Below are 17214 nucleotides of genomic sequence, written 5' to 3'. Positions count from 1 at the left end.
TATTGTTCTTATTGCTAGTAGGTCTCCAACTTTAGCTCATGTGATACAACTTGGGCAAATTATCTTTCCAAAATATAGTTTACTATGTTAATTCTGCTTTTTAAAAAAGCTGCAAATTTAACCAAATTGGGTAGTGCTGCCTGGATTACAAAACCTTTCAAAATCTGGCTTCAAATTTCCACCAAATTTACACATATTATCCTTTTACCTGAACCTCCTACTCTAAACAGTCTGGCCTGACCTGAGTAAACTATTCTTTCTACTTCTCTATTTTTGTTCATTCCGTTTCCTACTTGGTTAACATACTCTCTTTTTCTAAATACACAAATCCTATTTATCCTTCCTGTTCTAGCTAAAATGAAATATCTGCATAATGATATTATCTTGTCTTCATAATGAGAATTGTGGATTGTTACTTTCAAGAAACTTAGATTCCATTTCCACCTCTGCCACTAACTTGTATATTGCTGGGCAAGTTCAATGAACATCTCTGGGTTTAAAAGCTAGTCTTTTTCATACACAAGGCCAATAGGCACATGAAAAGATGCTCAACACTGCTAATCATTGATAAATGCAAATCAAACCCACAATGAGATATCACTTCACACTTGCCACAATGGCTTTTATCAAAAAGACCACAAGTAACAAATGTTGGTGAGAATGTGGAGAAAAGGTAACCCTTCTATGCTGTTGGTGGGAATGTGAATTGGTACAGCCACTGTGGAAAACAGTATGGAGGCTTCTCAAAAAACTAAAAACTGAACTACCATATGACCCAGCCACTCCATTCCTGGGTATATATCCCAAAACACTAATTTGAAAAGATACATGTACCCCAGTGTTCACAGCAGCATTATTTATAACAGCCAAGATATGGAAGTAACCTAAAAGTCCATCAACAGACGAATGAATAAAGAAGATGTGGTATATACAACGGAATACTACTCAGCCATGAAAAAGAAAAAACTTTTGCCATTTGCAACAACATGAATGGACCTGGAGTGTATCATGCTTAGTGAAATAAGTCAGATAGAGAAAGACAAATACTGTATGATATCACTTATATGTGGAATCTAAAAAATAAAACAAACTAGTGAGTATAACAAAACAGAAACAGACCCACATATATCGAAAAAAAACCTAGTGTTTACCGGTGGGGAGAGGGAAGAGAAGAGGGATTAAGGAGTAGAGGATTAAGAGGTACAAACTAGTATGTATAAAATAAATAAGCTACAAGGATGTATTGTATAGCACAGGAATACAGCCAATATTTTATAACTTTAAATGATGTATAATCTATAAAAATTCTGAATCACTATGTTGTACACCTGAAACTAATATAACATTGTAAATTATACCTCAATAAAATTTTTTTTACATTGTAAAAAATTTGTCTTTTTAGAGAAAAACGCTAGGAACCACAATGGTATTGTGTTCCACACAATGAGAGAAAATATGTCTAAGGAATGTGTTTTAATATTCACATAATAGTTAAAAATGAATGTTTTAAAAATGTAGTTAATGCTCACGTATTTGAAGCACCCCTCCCATAAGCTCCACTGTACCCTCTTTTTAAATGAAATGTACAAGAAACAAAGGCAAAATTCATCCAGGTCAATCCAAATAAGTTATAGAGTCTTACCCTTCAATTTTAACATTTATTGTTAAAGTCATGGTAGGTGATAAGAATAAGAGCTAAGAAGTAGAATCATACAGAATTTAAACCCAGACTGAAACCTTTTAAAAATAACAAGAATAGCACTCTTACCCCCTACTCTTATCTGGCATAGCTGAGTAAGGGTTCTGTGCTTGCTGACATTCTTGAGCTATTTCTCTCCCTGCTTTAAACATAGGGTAGTTTCTCCCGTGACCCTGCTTGTTTCCCTGGAGAGCTTCACATAGAGGCTTCTGTATAACAACATTAGCTTTCACTAGCAAATGGCTATATAGGAAAGAGAAGGATGAAGAGGGAGACAACCTTCACAGAATATCAACAGGCTGCAGATTAAATGTGCGTTGTTTCCTTTGCTAAATTCCCAGCACAGATTTCCATCTGAACAGTTATAAATTCTTTCCTCCCACATTCCACCTCTGCATTTTAAACCATTTACTCTGGGCCTCTTCAATACAGCACTCTAAGGCTGAGAAAGTTTAGATTTGCATCAATTGTATTTAAAAAAAAATTGTTCTCAGTTTTATGTAAGGTATTAAATCCAAGAAAAGAATATACTAAAGATGTACATATTCTCAAAATTGCCTATATCTTGCTTGTAAGTTTTGTTGTTCTTTATATGCTGTTGTTTCAAGGGACATTTTGAAGTTACATGTAATAGCAACATTAATTATTAGGAAATGTCTACAACGAATCAACAGCTGGTCCTAGAAAATCAAATATTAGCATATCAACATAGGAACCTTTCAATGGTGTTTTGGCCTTTGTAGTAAGGTAATGGCAGTATATATAGTATATATCAAGTTAGCTTTTTATTTTAATACAAAAGTACAACATTAGGGGGAGAGAATGAACAGAATTATAGTCAAGACAGCATAAGGTAAAAATGATACACACAAACAAAAAGCACCTTTTACCTTATAATAGTTCTTAGAGCTTATTAATGCACTTGGAGGCAGGGCCAAAGTCAGTGGTGGCTGGGAAACAAATTCTAAATCTGGTGCATTTGTTCCCTAGAGTTTCAGGTCTGTTCTGTGCTGTTGGAACTCTTGGATTCATCCTACCTCCTCTCAGAAATTACTTTTTGCCTTCTTTAAAGGTGTATCTGCATCAGGATAATTTTTAGATGCTTGGAAGTTTATATATATGAAAGGATGGGTTACCAGTCAGGTCCAAATTCAACCCTCCCTGCTTTTTTTCACTGGGTTCTTTCTATCCCTTCCCAGGGCTACGGAGACTGGGTCAGGGTGATACTAGGTAACCTGCAGCACTGGCTTCACCAGCATGGGTTCTAAGTTGGCTGGTTACTTACCTATGGACTTCTCTAGAACTAAACTTTCAGGTAAATACAAATGGTGAATTAAAAAAATAAAATGATGTTTGAAAATATGTGTCACAGACTCTACTCCAGTGTCCACAGAGAAAGAAAAAAATCAGGAGGAAAGAAGAGAAGTTTAAAAGGTGAGATTAACATTATAACTACTGCCTTTCAGGTTACTAGCAAGACGCTGTGCTCCAGGTTTGGACTACATTGTGTCCAGTTTGAGCCTAAACTGGGGTTTATAGGAGTCCCAGCATACCTTGCGAAATGGTAGGACAGAGCCTTTTCAAGAGCATATTTGAGCCCTGGGAAAGCACTCATCTTAAGGGAAGGAGGATCCAGGCATAATGAGCTTTGCTCAGTGACAAGGTGGTGATAAGACAGAAAGGGGCAATTATGGGTGACAGATACATCAGGGCATCCATCACTCAGATATGTCTCCTAGCTTTGTCTCCAGCAGGCTGTTGTTTGAGTGTTACTAAGAGCAGGCACACCTCTGGTGAACTGGAAATAGTGCCTGGTGAAAGATGGCTGAACAGCAGTGTTGCATGGAAGTGGGATGCTCAGAAAGAGCAGACTTGTTTTTGATTGCATGTGCAGCTGGAGCTGGAGACGCAGTTGGAAATTTATGGAAATACTTGGAGAATTTAGCAGAGGGCTGAGTTAATTTAGTAAATGGGGTAATATGCTCTCAGAGATGGGCAATTATAGTCAATGTGCCTCCCTTTGTATTTACAAGTGGGTGAAGCCTGGAGAAACTCAGGTTTTATAAGAATACAAAAATCAATATAAAAGTCCTAGAAAATAATTGTATTTAAACTTCAAAGAATCAGTTAGTACTAATTTTGACATTTCCTTCTTACTCTTCTCACCCATGTCTTCCCTATCTTTCTTGACATAAGTAAAAGTATGAATAGGAATAACACCCAAAGCAGAGCAACGTATTTCTCCTATTGTAAAAGGCATTCCAGGAAAATGTCTATCGCTAAAGGACATAGACATCTCCATAATTCTTTGACTTCTGAAGAATGAAATAAGTGAAAATTATGGTATTAAATTTCTTTCTCTTTAGCAACAATCCCGCCTAGTTAGTACTCCCAAAATTCATATTTGTACAATAACAACTTCAAAATAAAATCCAATACTTACTTGTCTCCCACAATTCCCAAGTTGATTGTGGGGTAACCATGTTCCTGAATTGTTGCTAAGAGGGTTGAACGATTGCTGTCTCGAATCTTTCCTGGTAAGAGGTCATCTTCAGGATTTAGCAGCTACAAAGCCAAAAAAAAAAAAACCACTACAAATTATTTTCTTAGGATAATATTGCCTATTGTTAATGGGGAAAAAATAGATCTAGTAAACAGAGTTTAGCACATCTAGCACCTATAACAGTATCTGGCCCACAGAAGATATATGCTCAAAGGATCTTTGATAAATAATGAAAGCATAGGAGGATCAGAAAACAGTCCTCCAGAATTAAAAAACATGTAGAAATTTAAGTGGTGACTAAACAGCAGGCCAAATTCACACCAGCTTTCGCTACAATTTGACAGAATAGTGCTCTGGAGATAGCTGCCTTTCTACTGGTTGGTTGTTTACTGGGTCAAATTTAAAAAAAAAAAACTTTCTTTTTTCCTCCCACTATTATTTTCTAATCTGTCCTTCACTGAGAATATTTGAGGAAGAGACTGTGTGACATGATATTCTCAAGTCTGAAGAGAATGATCATTTATCTTTTCTTTCAAGCTTTTGATCTCTTTTGTGAAGTGCGATCAGTAGTAACGAAGAAGTTAAACTTATTTGAAGGAGAGGGAGCCAGATATCTTGTCTCTATTAGCAAACTTAAACAAGTAATACTTAACTGTACACGCCCATGATTCCATGACTTTGAACTGAATCACCCTTTAGAGATTTAATATCTACTATTATATGTCAATGAAGAAAATTATAAGAAGCTTATTTTATGTTAGGATGTTCCAATGAAGCAGTGTAGCGTAGTAGCAAGCAAGAGTCTACCTTATTCAGATAAGGTTCAAATTCAAGTTGCCCAAACACATTATGCCATAATTTTCTCATTTATAATATATAGTAATAAAACTACCTTGAAAGGCAGTTGTTAGGACTGAGATAATGAACACTCAGTTAACACAGATAAATATACAATAAAAACAATTCTCTGTCCTTTCTTTATGATACATGATATTGAAAGAGCACCCAATTCCCCCCAATTGTTCTCATATTGTTCCTCCTAGGTGCTAGTATGGATGGAATCAGTTCATAACGTGAACACAGATTTACATTTATTAGATTATAAAATACTTAAGAGTAGGAGGTCCCTAACACACACAGACACATACAACATGCAAGCTTAATTTACACAATTTTAAGATATACTTTGATTTCAGAAAATTACAAAATGAAAAAAAAGTACATCTTTGAAGTGAGAAAATCTGGAATATTATCTTAGGAGGTTGAAGGCAAGCCTGCATATTTCAGATGCTTAGGCTGTTAATATGGCCAATACCCAGGGTTTTGTATCTCAGTTCTGCCAAACAATGACCTAAAGCCCCTTTAGTCTTCCTTCTGATTCATTAGTGATACCATGTGGCTGGACCTTTGGCTTTATGTTGGAAAAGTAGTAGCTTTGCAAACAACTGTCCCCTTAAAATATCTGCAGAAAAACTTTGATCATCTTATTCACTGTCACCTGGGAGACTTCCCTTCAAATACTGCACTAATCTAACTTAATCAGATCCCATGTGACACTGCAACCCACTTTCATCCTTTGTCACTGGCAGAGCTTGGAAAATTGCTATTGCAGTACTAATACAGATTAATTTTCTGATTTAATTAACACACAGTTATTGAACTTATAATTTTATAAGGCCAAGGCTTGCAGCTTTTAAACTCCATTAATCAGACAAGTTGCTGCAGAAAGAAAACTGAATGGTTATATAATATTTTTTTCACAAAGGGTACTGACCACCAACTGAGTAATAAGATTTCCCCGTTATTAGGGTGGTTTCTTTGCCATTCATGTTCCTCTCTGTTATTTTGCTGCACACAGTTCCAGAAATAATAGAACAATTAGCGATCACTGGAGAACCAGTTGTTTGTCTGTAAAATTGACATAATGAAATAATAGCTAGTTAAGTGAGGGTATGGGATTTCCAGTGCATTTTAAGTATTTTCAAAGAAAACATACAGAATCGAATGGAAGATTATAAGGTTGCATACACTAGAATAAATTCACAATATTCCACTTTAAAAATGTAATCTTATTTTCCAGCTTCTTATACTTCTAGTCATCTCTGGAATGATGCCTGAAACTTATTGTAGTTAAAATATAAAAGAAAAAATACAATATAAAGTAAAATAAAACATAACCCAAAACAAACAAACAAGAAAACAAAAACATAACCCATTATCTTGATACCTTGTTACTTTCTTATCTACCCCATACTAAATTTCAATTTCCTGTTTCTGTTATTGTCAATGGTGCCACTGTATTTCCAGCTTTCAAACATTTAGCCTTTGATTTTTTTCCTTTTGTAGTCCACTATCTTCCCAAAGGTTTCAATCCTTAATCCTTACTCCATCTTTTTTTTTTTTAATGTTTTGCTGCTTTATACACAGGAATCCATCTCCTCCTTGACACTACATTTTTATTCACTCTCTTATCAACCCTCCCCATCCCCCAATTTCAGGCATTCAATATATCTGAATTTCTGCAAAAGCCTTATAATTGGCTATCTTGCCGACAGACTCTTTCCTTCTGAGAAATAAAATAGACACATCTACTTGCAAAACTGTACGATTACTTGCATAACAGGTAAACTGTACCAAACTATGATATGTAACAAACTATCTTAAGTCAAATTGTTATAACATAAGCTTGTTCAGACCTGTATGGTCCTATAAGATTATGGACAATTAGAGACCATGGTAACTCCATATGGACTCGTGCTCCAAAGATAAAAAGAAATTGTTTCAGCAACTCACCTGTTTCACAAAATGTGATCAGTCTGCCTAGACCGTACTTACTAACTACCTTAAAACCACCTCATGACCAATCCCAGTCCTCAAAATCCTCTAAGTATCCTTCTGTAACTTCCTCCTCTTGAGACACTGCTGAGACTTTCAAGGTGATGCTCTTCCTTGCTCAGAAACTTTAATATATCCAGCTTTGTATGATCAACAGGTTTCCTTGGTGGCTTTGTATTAGGACAATGATGGTCATGAAGGTCCCTACCAACACTTAGGCAAGACCTCATGCCACCACTATTCTCATATTGGTTACATTGCACTTCACTGAGGTCTTCTGAGCCTCTTTGCTCAGGGGAGTCTTTATGATGGTAAGTCCAGCACTTACATTAAACTCTGATGCTTTTTTGTTGAGCTCCCAAAGTTAGTTGAAATTTATTTTGTTTTTGAAGGGGAGCAGAATATGCCACCTCCAAATGTGCCCATTTGGCACACGCATTACTTTCAGCTGAAGGCAATCAAGACACAGCAGACTCAATAAAAACATTTACTACTCCCTTAACTGACTAAAAGAATTTAGATAGGGGGCCTGGCCCAGAAAGAGAGCCATTACCAGAGATAACTTTTTATCTGACTTACCTGCATGGTAGGGCAAACATCTGATTACTAAACATCTGCTCTTCTCATCTTCCTGAACTGCCCTTCTCCCCTTTGAAGCCCCAGGCCCTATCCCATTCCCTAGCTCAGACTGACATACAAGCCTCAATTGCCTGACTGCCTTTGGGTCTCATATTTTTATGGGATTCCTATACGTACAAAATTAAACTTTTCTCATGTTAATCTGCCTTATGTCAATTTATTAGATTAGCCAAAGAACCTAGAAGGGTAGATGGAAAATTTTTCTGCTCTAAGATTCCCAGGACTTTTTGGTTATCTGACTGAATTTGTAAGGATTTTTGTTTTCCTTAGTGTTGGTTTGCTAAAGTGTTGATTTGCTACTAACCATTTTGTTTGTCAATTGGCTACATTGTTGTGTGTCTGTAAGAACTTTTCTTTGTTTATGTATGAGAAACTGGCTTTCAGAGAGATCTACCTCCCCATTCTGGCCTGCTGACTTTTAGGGTTAGCTCTCAAGGGTTCAAATTTAGTTTTTTTTTGTTTTTTAAAAATTTTTAAATTTGTTTTTTTATACAGCAGGTTCTTACTAGTCATCAATTTTATACACATCAGTGTATACATGTCAATCCCAATCACCCAATTCATCCCACCCCCACACCCCACCGCTTTCCCCCCTTGGTGTCCATACGTTTGTTCTCTACATCTATGTCTCAACTTCTGCCCTGCAAACTGGTTCATCTGTACCGTTCTTCCAGGTTCCACACACATGCGTTAATATACGATATTTGTTTTTCTCTTTCTGACTTACTTCACTCTGTATGACAGTCTCTAGATCCATCCACGTCTCAACAAATGACCCAATTTTGTTCTTTTTTATGGCTGAGTAACATTCCATTGTATATATGGACCACATCTTCTTTATCCATTCGTCTGTCAATGGGCATTTAGGTTGCTTCCATGACCTGGCTATTGTAAATAGTGCTGCAATGAACATTGGGGTGCATGTGTCTTTTTGAATTATGGTTTTCTCTGGGTACATGCCCATTAGTGGGATTGCTGGGTCATATGGTAATTCTATTTTTAGTTTTTTAAGGAACCTCCATACTGTTCTCCATAGTGGCTGTATCAATTTACATTCCCACCAACAGTGCAAGAGGGTTCCCTTGTCTCCACACCCTCTCCAGCATTTGTTGTTAGTAGATTTTCTGATGATGCCCAGTCTAACTGGTGTGAAGTGATACCTCATTGTAGTTTTGATTTGCATTTCTCTAATAATTAATGATGTTGAGCAGCTTTTCATGTGCTTCTTGGCCATCTGTATGTCTTCTTTGGAGAAATGTCTATTTAGCTCTTCTGCCCATTTTTGGATTGGATTGTTTGTTTTTTAATATTGAGGTGCATGAGTTCTTTATATATTTTAGAGATTAATCATTTGTCTGTTGATTCATTTGCAAATATTTTCTCCCATTCTGAGGGTTGTCTTTTCGTCTTGTTTATGGTTTCCTTTGTTGTGCAAAAGGTTTTAAGTTTCATTAGGTCCCATTTGTTTATTTTTGTTTTTATTTCCATTACTCTAGGAGGTGGATCAAAAAAGATCTTGCTGTGATTTATGTCAAAGAGTGTTCTGCCTATGTTTTCCTCTAAGAGTTTTATAGTGTCCGGTCTTACATTTACGTCTCTAATCCATTTTAAGTTTCTTTTTGTGTATGGTGTTAGGGAGTGTTCTAATTTCATTCTTTTACCTGTAGCTGTCCAGTTTTCCCAGCACCACTTATTGAAGAGACTGTCTTTTCTCCATTGTATATCCTTGCCTCCTTTGTCATAGATTGACCATAGGTGCATGGGTTTATCTCTGGGCTTTCTATCCTGTTCCATTGATCTGCATTTCTGTTTTTGCACCAGTACCATATTGTCTTGATTACTGTAGCTTTGTAGTATAGTCTGAAGTCAGGGAGTCTGATTCCTCCAGCTCCATTCTCAGCCTTAGTTTTAAGGACTTTAGATATATATAAGTGATATTTTCCCTGTTGACTGGCTTTTAGCTAATGAATTCATGGATTCATCTAATAATAAACTTGTACTTCTCCTGGCATAAGTTGGCTTCTGTTTTATCTTTCTTGCATTTATTTTTCTAGAAAGCATAGTTTCATCAAGGAAAATTTGGAATTGCAGTGGTCATTTTGGAGTACTTTTGACATGACAATTATTCACTTGAAAGCACTTTTAGAATAAAGCGCGAATACAATTCAGAATATTCAATGATTATCACTTTTATTGTTATGCACTGCTTCAAAATGAAATTTTAATAAAAATACAAAATATTTACAAGTTTGTTAAACCCTGTATTGAAGAAATTCTCTGTCTTATTTGTCTAAAAGAGAAATCACTTAGTTTATTTTAAGAAACCTCTCTCTTTGTTTCTGTTCTTCAGAGATTTAATCCTACCTTGATGGAATAATCCTATTTAATTCTATCTTGATGGTCTTGATGGAATTGTCAAAGGGTCTAAGACTGGTTGTAATAACTTACTTTCTCTCTTTTTAATGTATTGAAATGGGTTTGTCTGCATCTAAGACTTCTCCTCTTTGCAAAGAGAAGGTATTAGAATTTTATAGGTCAGTAACTATTACCATATCCATTGCAAACAGCTTCCTTATACATCCTTACTTTCTCCTTCTTTTGGAAAATGTCATTAATTAATTAATTCCATTAATTAATTATGGACATTAATTAATTATGGCCACACCTTAGAAATACCTAGATAGTCCAGACAAACAGACCTAACACAAAAAAAGGTGAGAAAAGTCAGATTATAAACTCTAATGGAGAATGTTCTTATTTTAAATGGCTTTTAATTAAACTCTGAAAAGAAAGTTTTAATTGAGAGTTAAATTAATTGCCTTGGTTGCTTGGATGTAAGAAAGAAAAAGGAACATACAGAGCTTTTAAACATAATCTAAGGAGTCCTTAAGAATTTGGTTTATAAATACAGAGGTTTACAAATGGTATTAGAAAAAATTCATATTCTATTTCTATTATCATGATTCTGGACATGTTAGACTGATTTAATAATTTTAGTTTAAAAAGTGTCCTATGTCTTTTTCCTAACTTTACTACCATGTAAGAAAGTTATACTAGTATAACATTCTAGTTATGTAAGCCTTGGGTCTCTCTGCTTTTTTTTTTTTCTATTCTTAAAGACTCTTATTTAAAAAAATTTTTTTTAATTAATTTTTATTGGAGTATAGTTGATTTACAACCTTGTGTTAGTTTCTGCTGTACAGCAAAGTAAATCAGCTATACATACACATATATAAAAAATCTTAATAGGTTTTTTTTTTTGGCCATGCCACACAACTTGTGGGATCCTAGTTCCCTGACCAGGGTTCAAACCTGGGCCCCTGGAAGTGGAAGTGTGGAGTCCTAACCACTGGATTGCCAGGGAATTCCCTATTTTCTTATTAAAAAAATCCTAATTTGAACCTTCTAAATTGTGTTCATCTAAATATGGGGATGATGATATGGAATGTCTCTGTGAAAAGAGACTGATGAGGTTCAAGACATGCTACCCCAACATATGGCATTTGGCATAGTGAATATTTTAAGCTGAAGAAATTTGAGAAATAGTACATGCAGGAAGGACTTTCTGACTTTCCCCTGAAAAACGTCAAAAAACCCTTATGTTAGAGGTGCCCTCCCTATGCCCAGAGGAAAGGAGCATCCTTATCTCTGAAGATGAAGGGACAGAGAGAGGAATCTGAAGGAACAGGCCTTCCTAAGTTTCCCCCAGTTTACTACACTTTCCTCATGACTTCTGTCCTTTCATATTTCTCCACAACTTTCCATTTTTCATCAAAACTAATTTAAAAAATGCCCAGGTTTAACTGATTCTTCAGGTCTTCATTTTTTTTAAATGAAGGCTCTCGTGTTACATAAAACTTACATTAAATTAATGCTGTGCTTTTCTCTTATTAATCCGTCTTTTGTTACAGAGGTAATAAAATTCAGAGCTTGAGAAATTAGAAAGGTAGAGGAAAAAATATTTTTCCTCCCTTACAAGATGAATTCTTATAACGCTTCTATTAAATCATGACTTTATAAGAAATTAAATTTTAATTGCCAGATCCTTAGTTAACTCTAAGATCTTAAACTAATATTAATTTGATTGACTGGTAAATAATCTTGGATATGTGGACACTGTAATGTTTAATATACCAGTGCCTGACGTAGAGAATGGACTTGAGGACATGGGGAGGGGGAGGGGTAAGCTAGGAAGAAGTGAGGGAGTGGCATGGACATATATACACTATCAAATGTAAAATAGATAGCTAGTGGGAAGCAGCGCATAGCACAGGGAGATCAGCTCAGTGCTTTGTGTCCACCTAGAGGGATGGGATAGGGAGGGTGGGAGGGAGTCGTAAGAGGGAGGAGATATGGGGATATATGTATATGTATAGATGATTCACTTTGTTATAAAGTAGAAACTAACATACCAATGTAAAGCAATTATACTCCAATAAAGATGTTAAAAAAATATATACCAGTGTTTATATTAAGTACATCATTAACAGGTTAAAGTAACCATCATTAACAGGGTAGAAAGGATATATGAAGATAGAGGAATGCCTGTGCAAGGTAATGATTATGTTTTATTTATTAGGAAAAAACAGAACAATGTTTTTCTTAAAGTAAAAATTACTGATTGTGCCAAAATATAAAGGAAGACAGTAAAAAATAAATTTAGGAGTATTATTCAGTAAAGTATAGAAGGTCTGAAGGGAAATGACTTATTGCTTGGCAGTAATAACTACAAATAATGAATATACAGGAAGAATAATATATATTAAAAACGTTGACAAAGTTGGCTACATGACGTGGGCTTATTCATAAGGAAAAACGGCCTATGGATCTTTTATTGTAAATTGTTACTAGAATTTGGGTTTTCTTTTTGTTAAAAATGGCTAAGTTAATTTGTGTCCAGAAAACAAAGGTCCCTTTTTATAACCAAAATATTCTGTTAACTCTCTGGTTTATGGCACATTCTTAAATCATTTTAATCAAAAGCTTCTAAAAATAATGGTTACTTATTGTTGATTAAAAATATTGTCTGTAAATATTTATTGTCTTTATTTATGACATTAATATCTTGTTTCTTCTGACAACTCTTCTTGGTTTTGCCTTTCCCAAATTTGGAATAAATCTGTTGTCTTTTATACCTTTTAAGCAATTTTTGAGTTTACTGGATGGCTACTACATAATACAAAGATTTGCTCCTTTCTTCTTATAAAGAGAACCATGCTAAAATATTTGACATATTTTCACGTACAGGTTTGGAAGTCTAGAATCATGGCTTTGAAGTACCTTGCAAACTTTGGTAATATATTTGTCCTAATGTTTGTCTGTATGGCAGTGGCCGAATATATAAACTCTAGAGCCTTAAATGTTGCTGCATATTTGCTGTAAGCTATATGGTTCAACAAATTATCATGAAATAAAGAGTACACAAAGGCATGGTGCATGTAGAGATCAAAAAAACTACCTCAGAAAACCTAATACACAATCATAGCCCATCAAAAAGTGGTACCAATCTGGATTGATCACATCTCAAAGATAATGAGCTAATTTAGGCTGAAAGTGACCAGAAGTGGGGGCACTGAGAAATGAAATTGAAATCAGAATTTGCAAAAGTGTACTATGACTTTTAATACAGATAAATTGTGCCAAACCATAATACAGAGCACAAACTGTCTTAGCTGAAATTGTTTTTTAACACCAGCTCATTCAGAACCACATGTTCTAAGATCATGAACAAAATGATTTAATAGTAACTCCACATGGATTCATATGTTCCAAAGATAAGGCTACTGACTGTCCAGTTCCAGCAACCTGCCTAGATTACAAATTCTAATGAGTCATACCCAGGGCTCTGGTGGTCTTTGTACGGGGGTTTTGACATTTCTGTTGCTCAGGAGCCCACATCTACTGAAAATGATCTTTCTCAAACACCAATCTTATGACTTTCTCCTCCTCAACTATACTCAGCACTGTCTCCCTGTCTGCCAATCCATGGTCATTTTTTACATTGTTAAAAACTATACTGAAGGATCAAGACTCACCTCCTTTAAGAAACCTTATAAAGGAAGAAAATTCTGACGCATGCTACAACATGGTTGAAACTTGAGGATATTTTGCTAAGTGAAACAAGGCAGACACAAAAAGACAAATTCTATATGATGACACTCAGATGAGGTACTGAGAGTAACCAAATTCATATAGATAGAAAGTAGAATGGTGGTTGCCACAGGCTGTGGGAGGGAGGAAATGGGGAGCTGTGTTTAATGAGTATAGAATTTCAGTTTTGCAAGATAAAAACTGTTCTGGAGATTGGTTGCACAACAATGTGAATGTACTTAAAACTACTGAAGTATACACTTAGAAATAGTTAAGATGATAATTTTTTTGTTATGTGTATTCTACTGTAATTAAAAATGAAAAAAATTAAATGTCACTGATGACCTTGGCAATAACAGTTTCAGGGAATAGTGATGCCTTTAAAAAAGAGGCAAGTCAGGAAGGAAGTATTCCACTCTTCCTGGTAGGAAGGGAAAGATGGTGAGTGAGATTAGGTAATGGTGGAACATCAGGTGGAAATATCCAGAGGAAGTTGTAAATGAAGGCTTGAATTTACAAAAGAGGTTAAGTTTAGGGCTACAGATATGGGAAGTTACCTGCATATATTTGACATGAGAGGAAAATTCTAAGGAAGAATTTAGAGAGAGTGGAAGACACAGCAGAGAACAGCATCCTAGGGGAATATTCCAATTAGGGAATGGGATCAAGATAAGGAACGATGAGGAAAAAAAGTAGTAGTTGGCAGGGCATCAAGAGAGAACAATCATGGAACACCAGGAAAGAGACAGTTTCAAGGTGGTGGGTGAGGAATGCCACTGATGTCAAATGATATAGACAGGTTAAGGAAGATAAATATCAGAGCAGGTTTTAGAGGTTAGGAGGTGAATAGTATACTCAGGAAAGCAGTTTCTGTACTAATGGGGGGCAATAATGAGATTCGGGAGTTTGAGGAGAAAGTGCAGAGTGAGGAAGGAAAGCCAGCATGTGCAGACCTCTCTTTCAACAAAGCTGGTAGTGGATAGGAGGTGAATATGCAGTAGCTCAAGGAGGCAAGAAGGTGTTTAAATATAGGTTCTCTTCTGATAGCGGTAATCTTTGTCTTTTTGGATGTGAAAGGAGGATGAGCCACTAGAGAGAAAATAATCAGAGAACATAGAAGACACAGGAAGTAATTTAGAAATCAAAGTTCTGAGGAAGGTGAGAAAAAGTGGGTCTAAAGGTAGAAGTAGAGGAATTGTTCTTAGAAAGAAGTACCTTTTCCTTTTAGATTGGAAGAAAGGAGGATAGCTAAAGGAATGGGGAAATTTTCGAGGTAATGAGATGGGAAGAAGAGGGAGATCTCATCTAGTTCAGTTTGACAAATATATTTATTTTTTACCTTTACTTTTTTCCCATAAAGGTGGTTAGGTCATCTGTCAAGAGTGCAAAGTAGGGCTGCTACTGAGGTTTAAAGAGGGTATAGAGTGTATGAATGAACTATCATACTGGAACTGGAAGAATGTACTAGAAAATCAACAAGACAGTTACATCAGAATTACTGAACAACTTTAAGTGCCAGGTTGCCATTAAATGGCAGTAATTTGTAGTTGTTCAGGTAATCATAGTTCTATGAATTTTTTCAGTAATGTTTTTCTGCTTGGGAGCAAAAATGGAGAAAGTGGAGAATGGAGTCATTCACTTTGGGTATTACCACAGTAAGCAAAGGAATAGGTTAAAGGAGTAAAGCTATCTGAAGTGTTATGAAGGCAACTTTAAAGTGGTGAGTCATAGTCCTTAATCTGGACAAGAAGTATAGTGTGGCTAGAAGAAAGTAATGGACTATCTAACCTGATAGGTTTCAGAGATTGCCATTAAAAAGCTGGGGAAATGAAATTTAAGGAAGTGGGAAGCATTGTGGAATAGTGGAAAAAAGTCATTACAGCCAAAAGATTTAGGTGTGAAACCAGGCTTCATCACTTACACAACATATATAATGTTGGGTAAGTTGCTTTGTTTTTGAGCTTCAATTTTCTCTTATGTAAAAAGAAGGATAATTACATTAACCTCATAGTGTTGCTTTAATCATAAAGCACATAGCGGTACTGGTCATAGTAGACACTCAACTTCTTATTCCTTCTCTTATTAGTGGGGACAAAGATTTTAAAGATTCTACTTTTATAATAACAGCTGCTTGTGGCAGCTCCCAAAGAACAGTATATGGAAATTTTAGACAGACTTTATATATCTAAAGTTTAAACTTGTTTGTACAGACATCTGTTATTGAGAGTGGCCAAGAGATTTACAAAGGACAGAATAAAATAAGGAGAGGCATAGTGGAGATAAATACACTTAGTTCTGTGTATGTGTATGTGTGTGTGCGTGAGAGACAGAGAGAGAGAGAGAGAGAGAGAGAGAGAGAGAGGAAGGGAGAGAGAGAGAGGAAGGGAGAGAGGAAGAGACAGGGAAGGAGGGGGTAGGAAGAATGAGAATGAATAGAAATGAATGAATGAGTTATGGAATATGGCAGAAGGTGACTGAAACTAGAAGAAAACTCACCATCTATGGAAGGAATATTTATTGCTAGTACTTTGGGTAACTAGATAACAAGCATACAATCTTGACTTCCTGAAGCTAATGGCAGCTGGCTGACTGATGTCCAGTTTAAAGACCTAAAATTCACCATCTACAGTTTCAAGGGAAACAAAATATTTTATGGAATGGAGCTCATCTTGATTTTTCACTTTCTCTTATCTTCTACCTTGAATTCACTGGCAAATCCTGTTTGTTGATTTTACCTTCAAAATGTATCCTGGATCTGATTACTTCTCACCAACTCCACTACCATTCTGGTCCAAATCTCTTGCTGGAGTATTGCATATCCTTTCCTTTTTTAAATTTATTTTAATTTTTAATTTTAATTTAATTTTTTTTTTTTTTGTGTGTGTGTGTGTGTGTGTGTGTCAGGCAATTTTATCAGCATTGGTAATACAGTAGTGAACAAACAATACAAGCTTCAAAGAGGTACAGACAGTAACCACTGCATATCCTTTTAACTGGCCTCCTGGCTTTTCACTTTTTCTCTCCCATATGCCAAGCCATACATATAGAAGCCAGAGTGATCATTTAAAAATTTAAGACATTTTATGTTCCATGCTATGTTTCGCTTCCTCAAAACTGTCCATTTAGAATAAAATGATCTTGTTTCTGTTACCTCTCCAACCTCATCTCCTTTTACTTTTCTCCTTTCCCTCTATACTTCAGCCACATTGGCCTCCTTGCTATTCCTCAAACTTGATAAGCATGTACTCCAGGGCTTTAGTGTTTGTTGTCCCCTCTGCTTGAAACACAGTTCTGCTCACGAGGCATATACCCTCAATGGCTTCAGATTTCCACTCTAATTTCCCCTCATCAGTGTGGCCTGATTAGCCTTTGTAAAACAGAGGACTCTACCTGTCTACCAGTCAGGTCTGGGACAAGAAAACCAAAACTCCTCTAGGTATTTCAAATG

General features: G+C 35.8%; 1 protein-coding gene across 11 annotated transcripts in view; it reads right to left on the bottom strand.

The window, feature by feature from the left end:
• Positions 1 to 17214, bottom strand: part of GPHN (gephyrin) — a 626342-nt gene that overhangs the window by 63151 nt on the left and 545977 nt on the right. For all 11 annotated transcript variants that reach the window (XM_027111532.1, XM_027111539.1, XM_027111540.1 and 8 more), the window contains one exon: positions 4143 to 4264. In XM_027111532.1, coding sequence (XP_026967333.1) covers positions 4143 to 4264 — 122 coding nt within the window. The remainder of the gene's footprint in view (positions 1 to 4142; positions 4265 to 17214) is intronic.

This window comes from Aethalodelphis obliquidens, unplaced genomic scaffold (assembly GCF_003676395.1).
Source record: "Aethalodelphis obliquidens isolate GAN/ISIS:26980383/991018 unplaced genomic scaffold, ASM367639v1 scaffold10, whole genome shotgun sequence".
Taxonomy (NCBI): Eukaryota; Metazoa; Chordata; class Mammalia; order Artiodactyla; family Delphinidae; genus Aethalodelphis; species Aethalodelphis obliquidens.
This window is presented reverse-complemented; position numbering and strand designations above follow the sequence as displayed.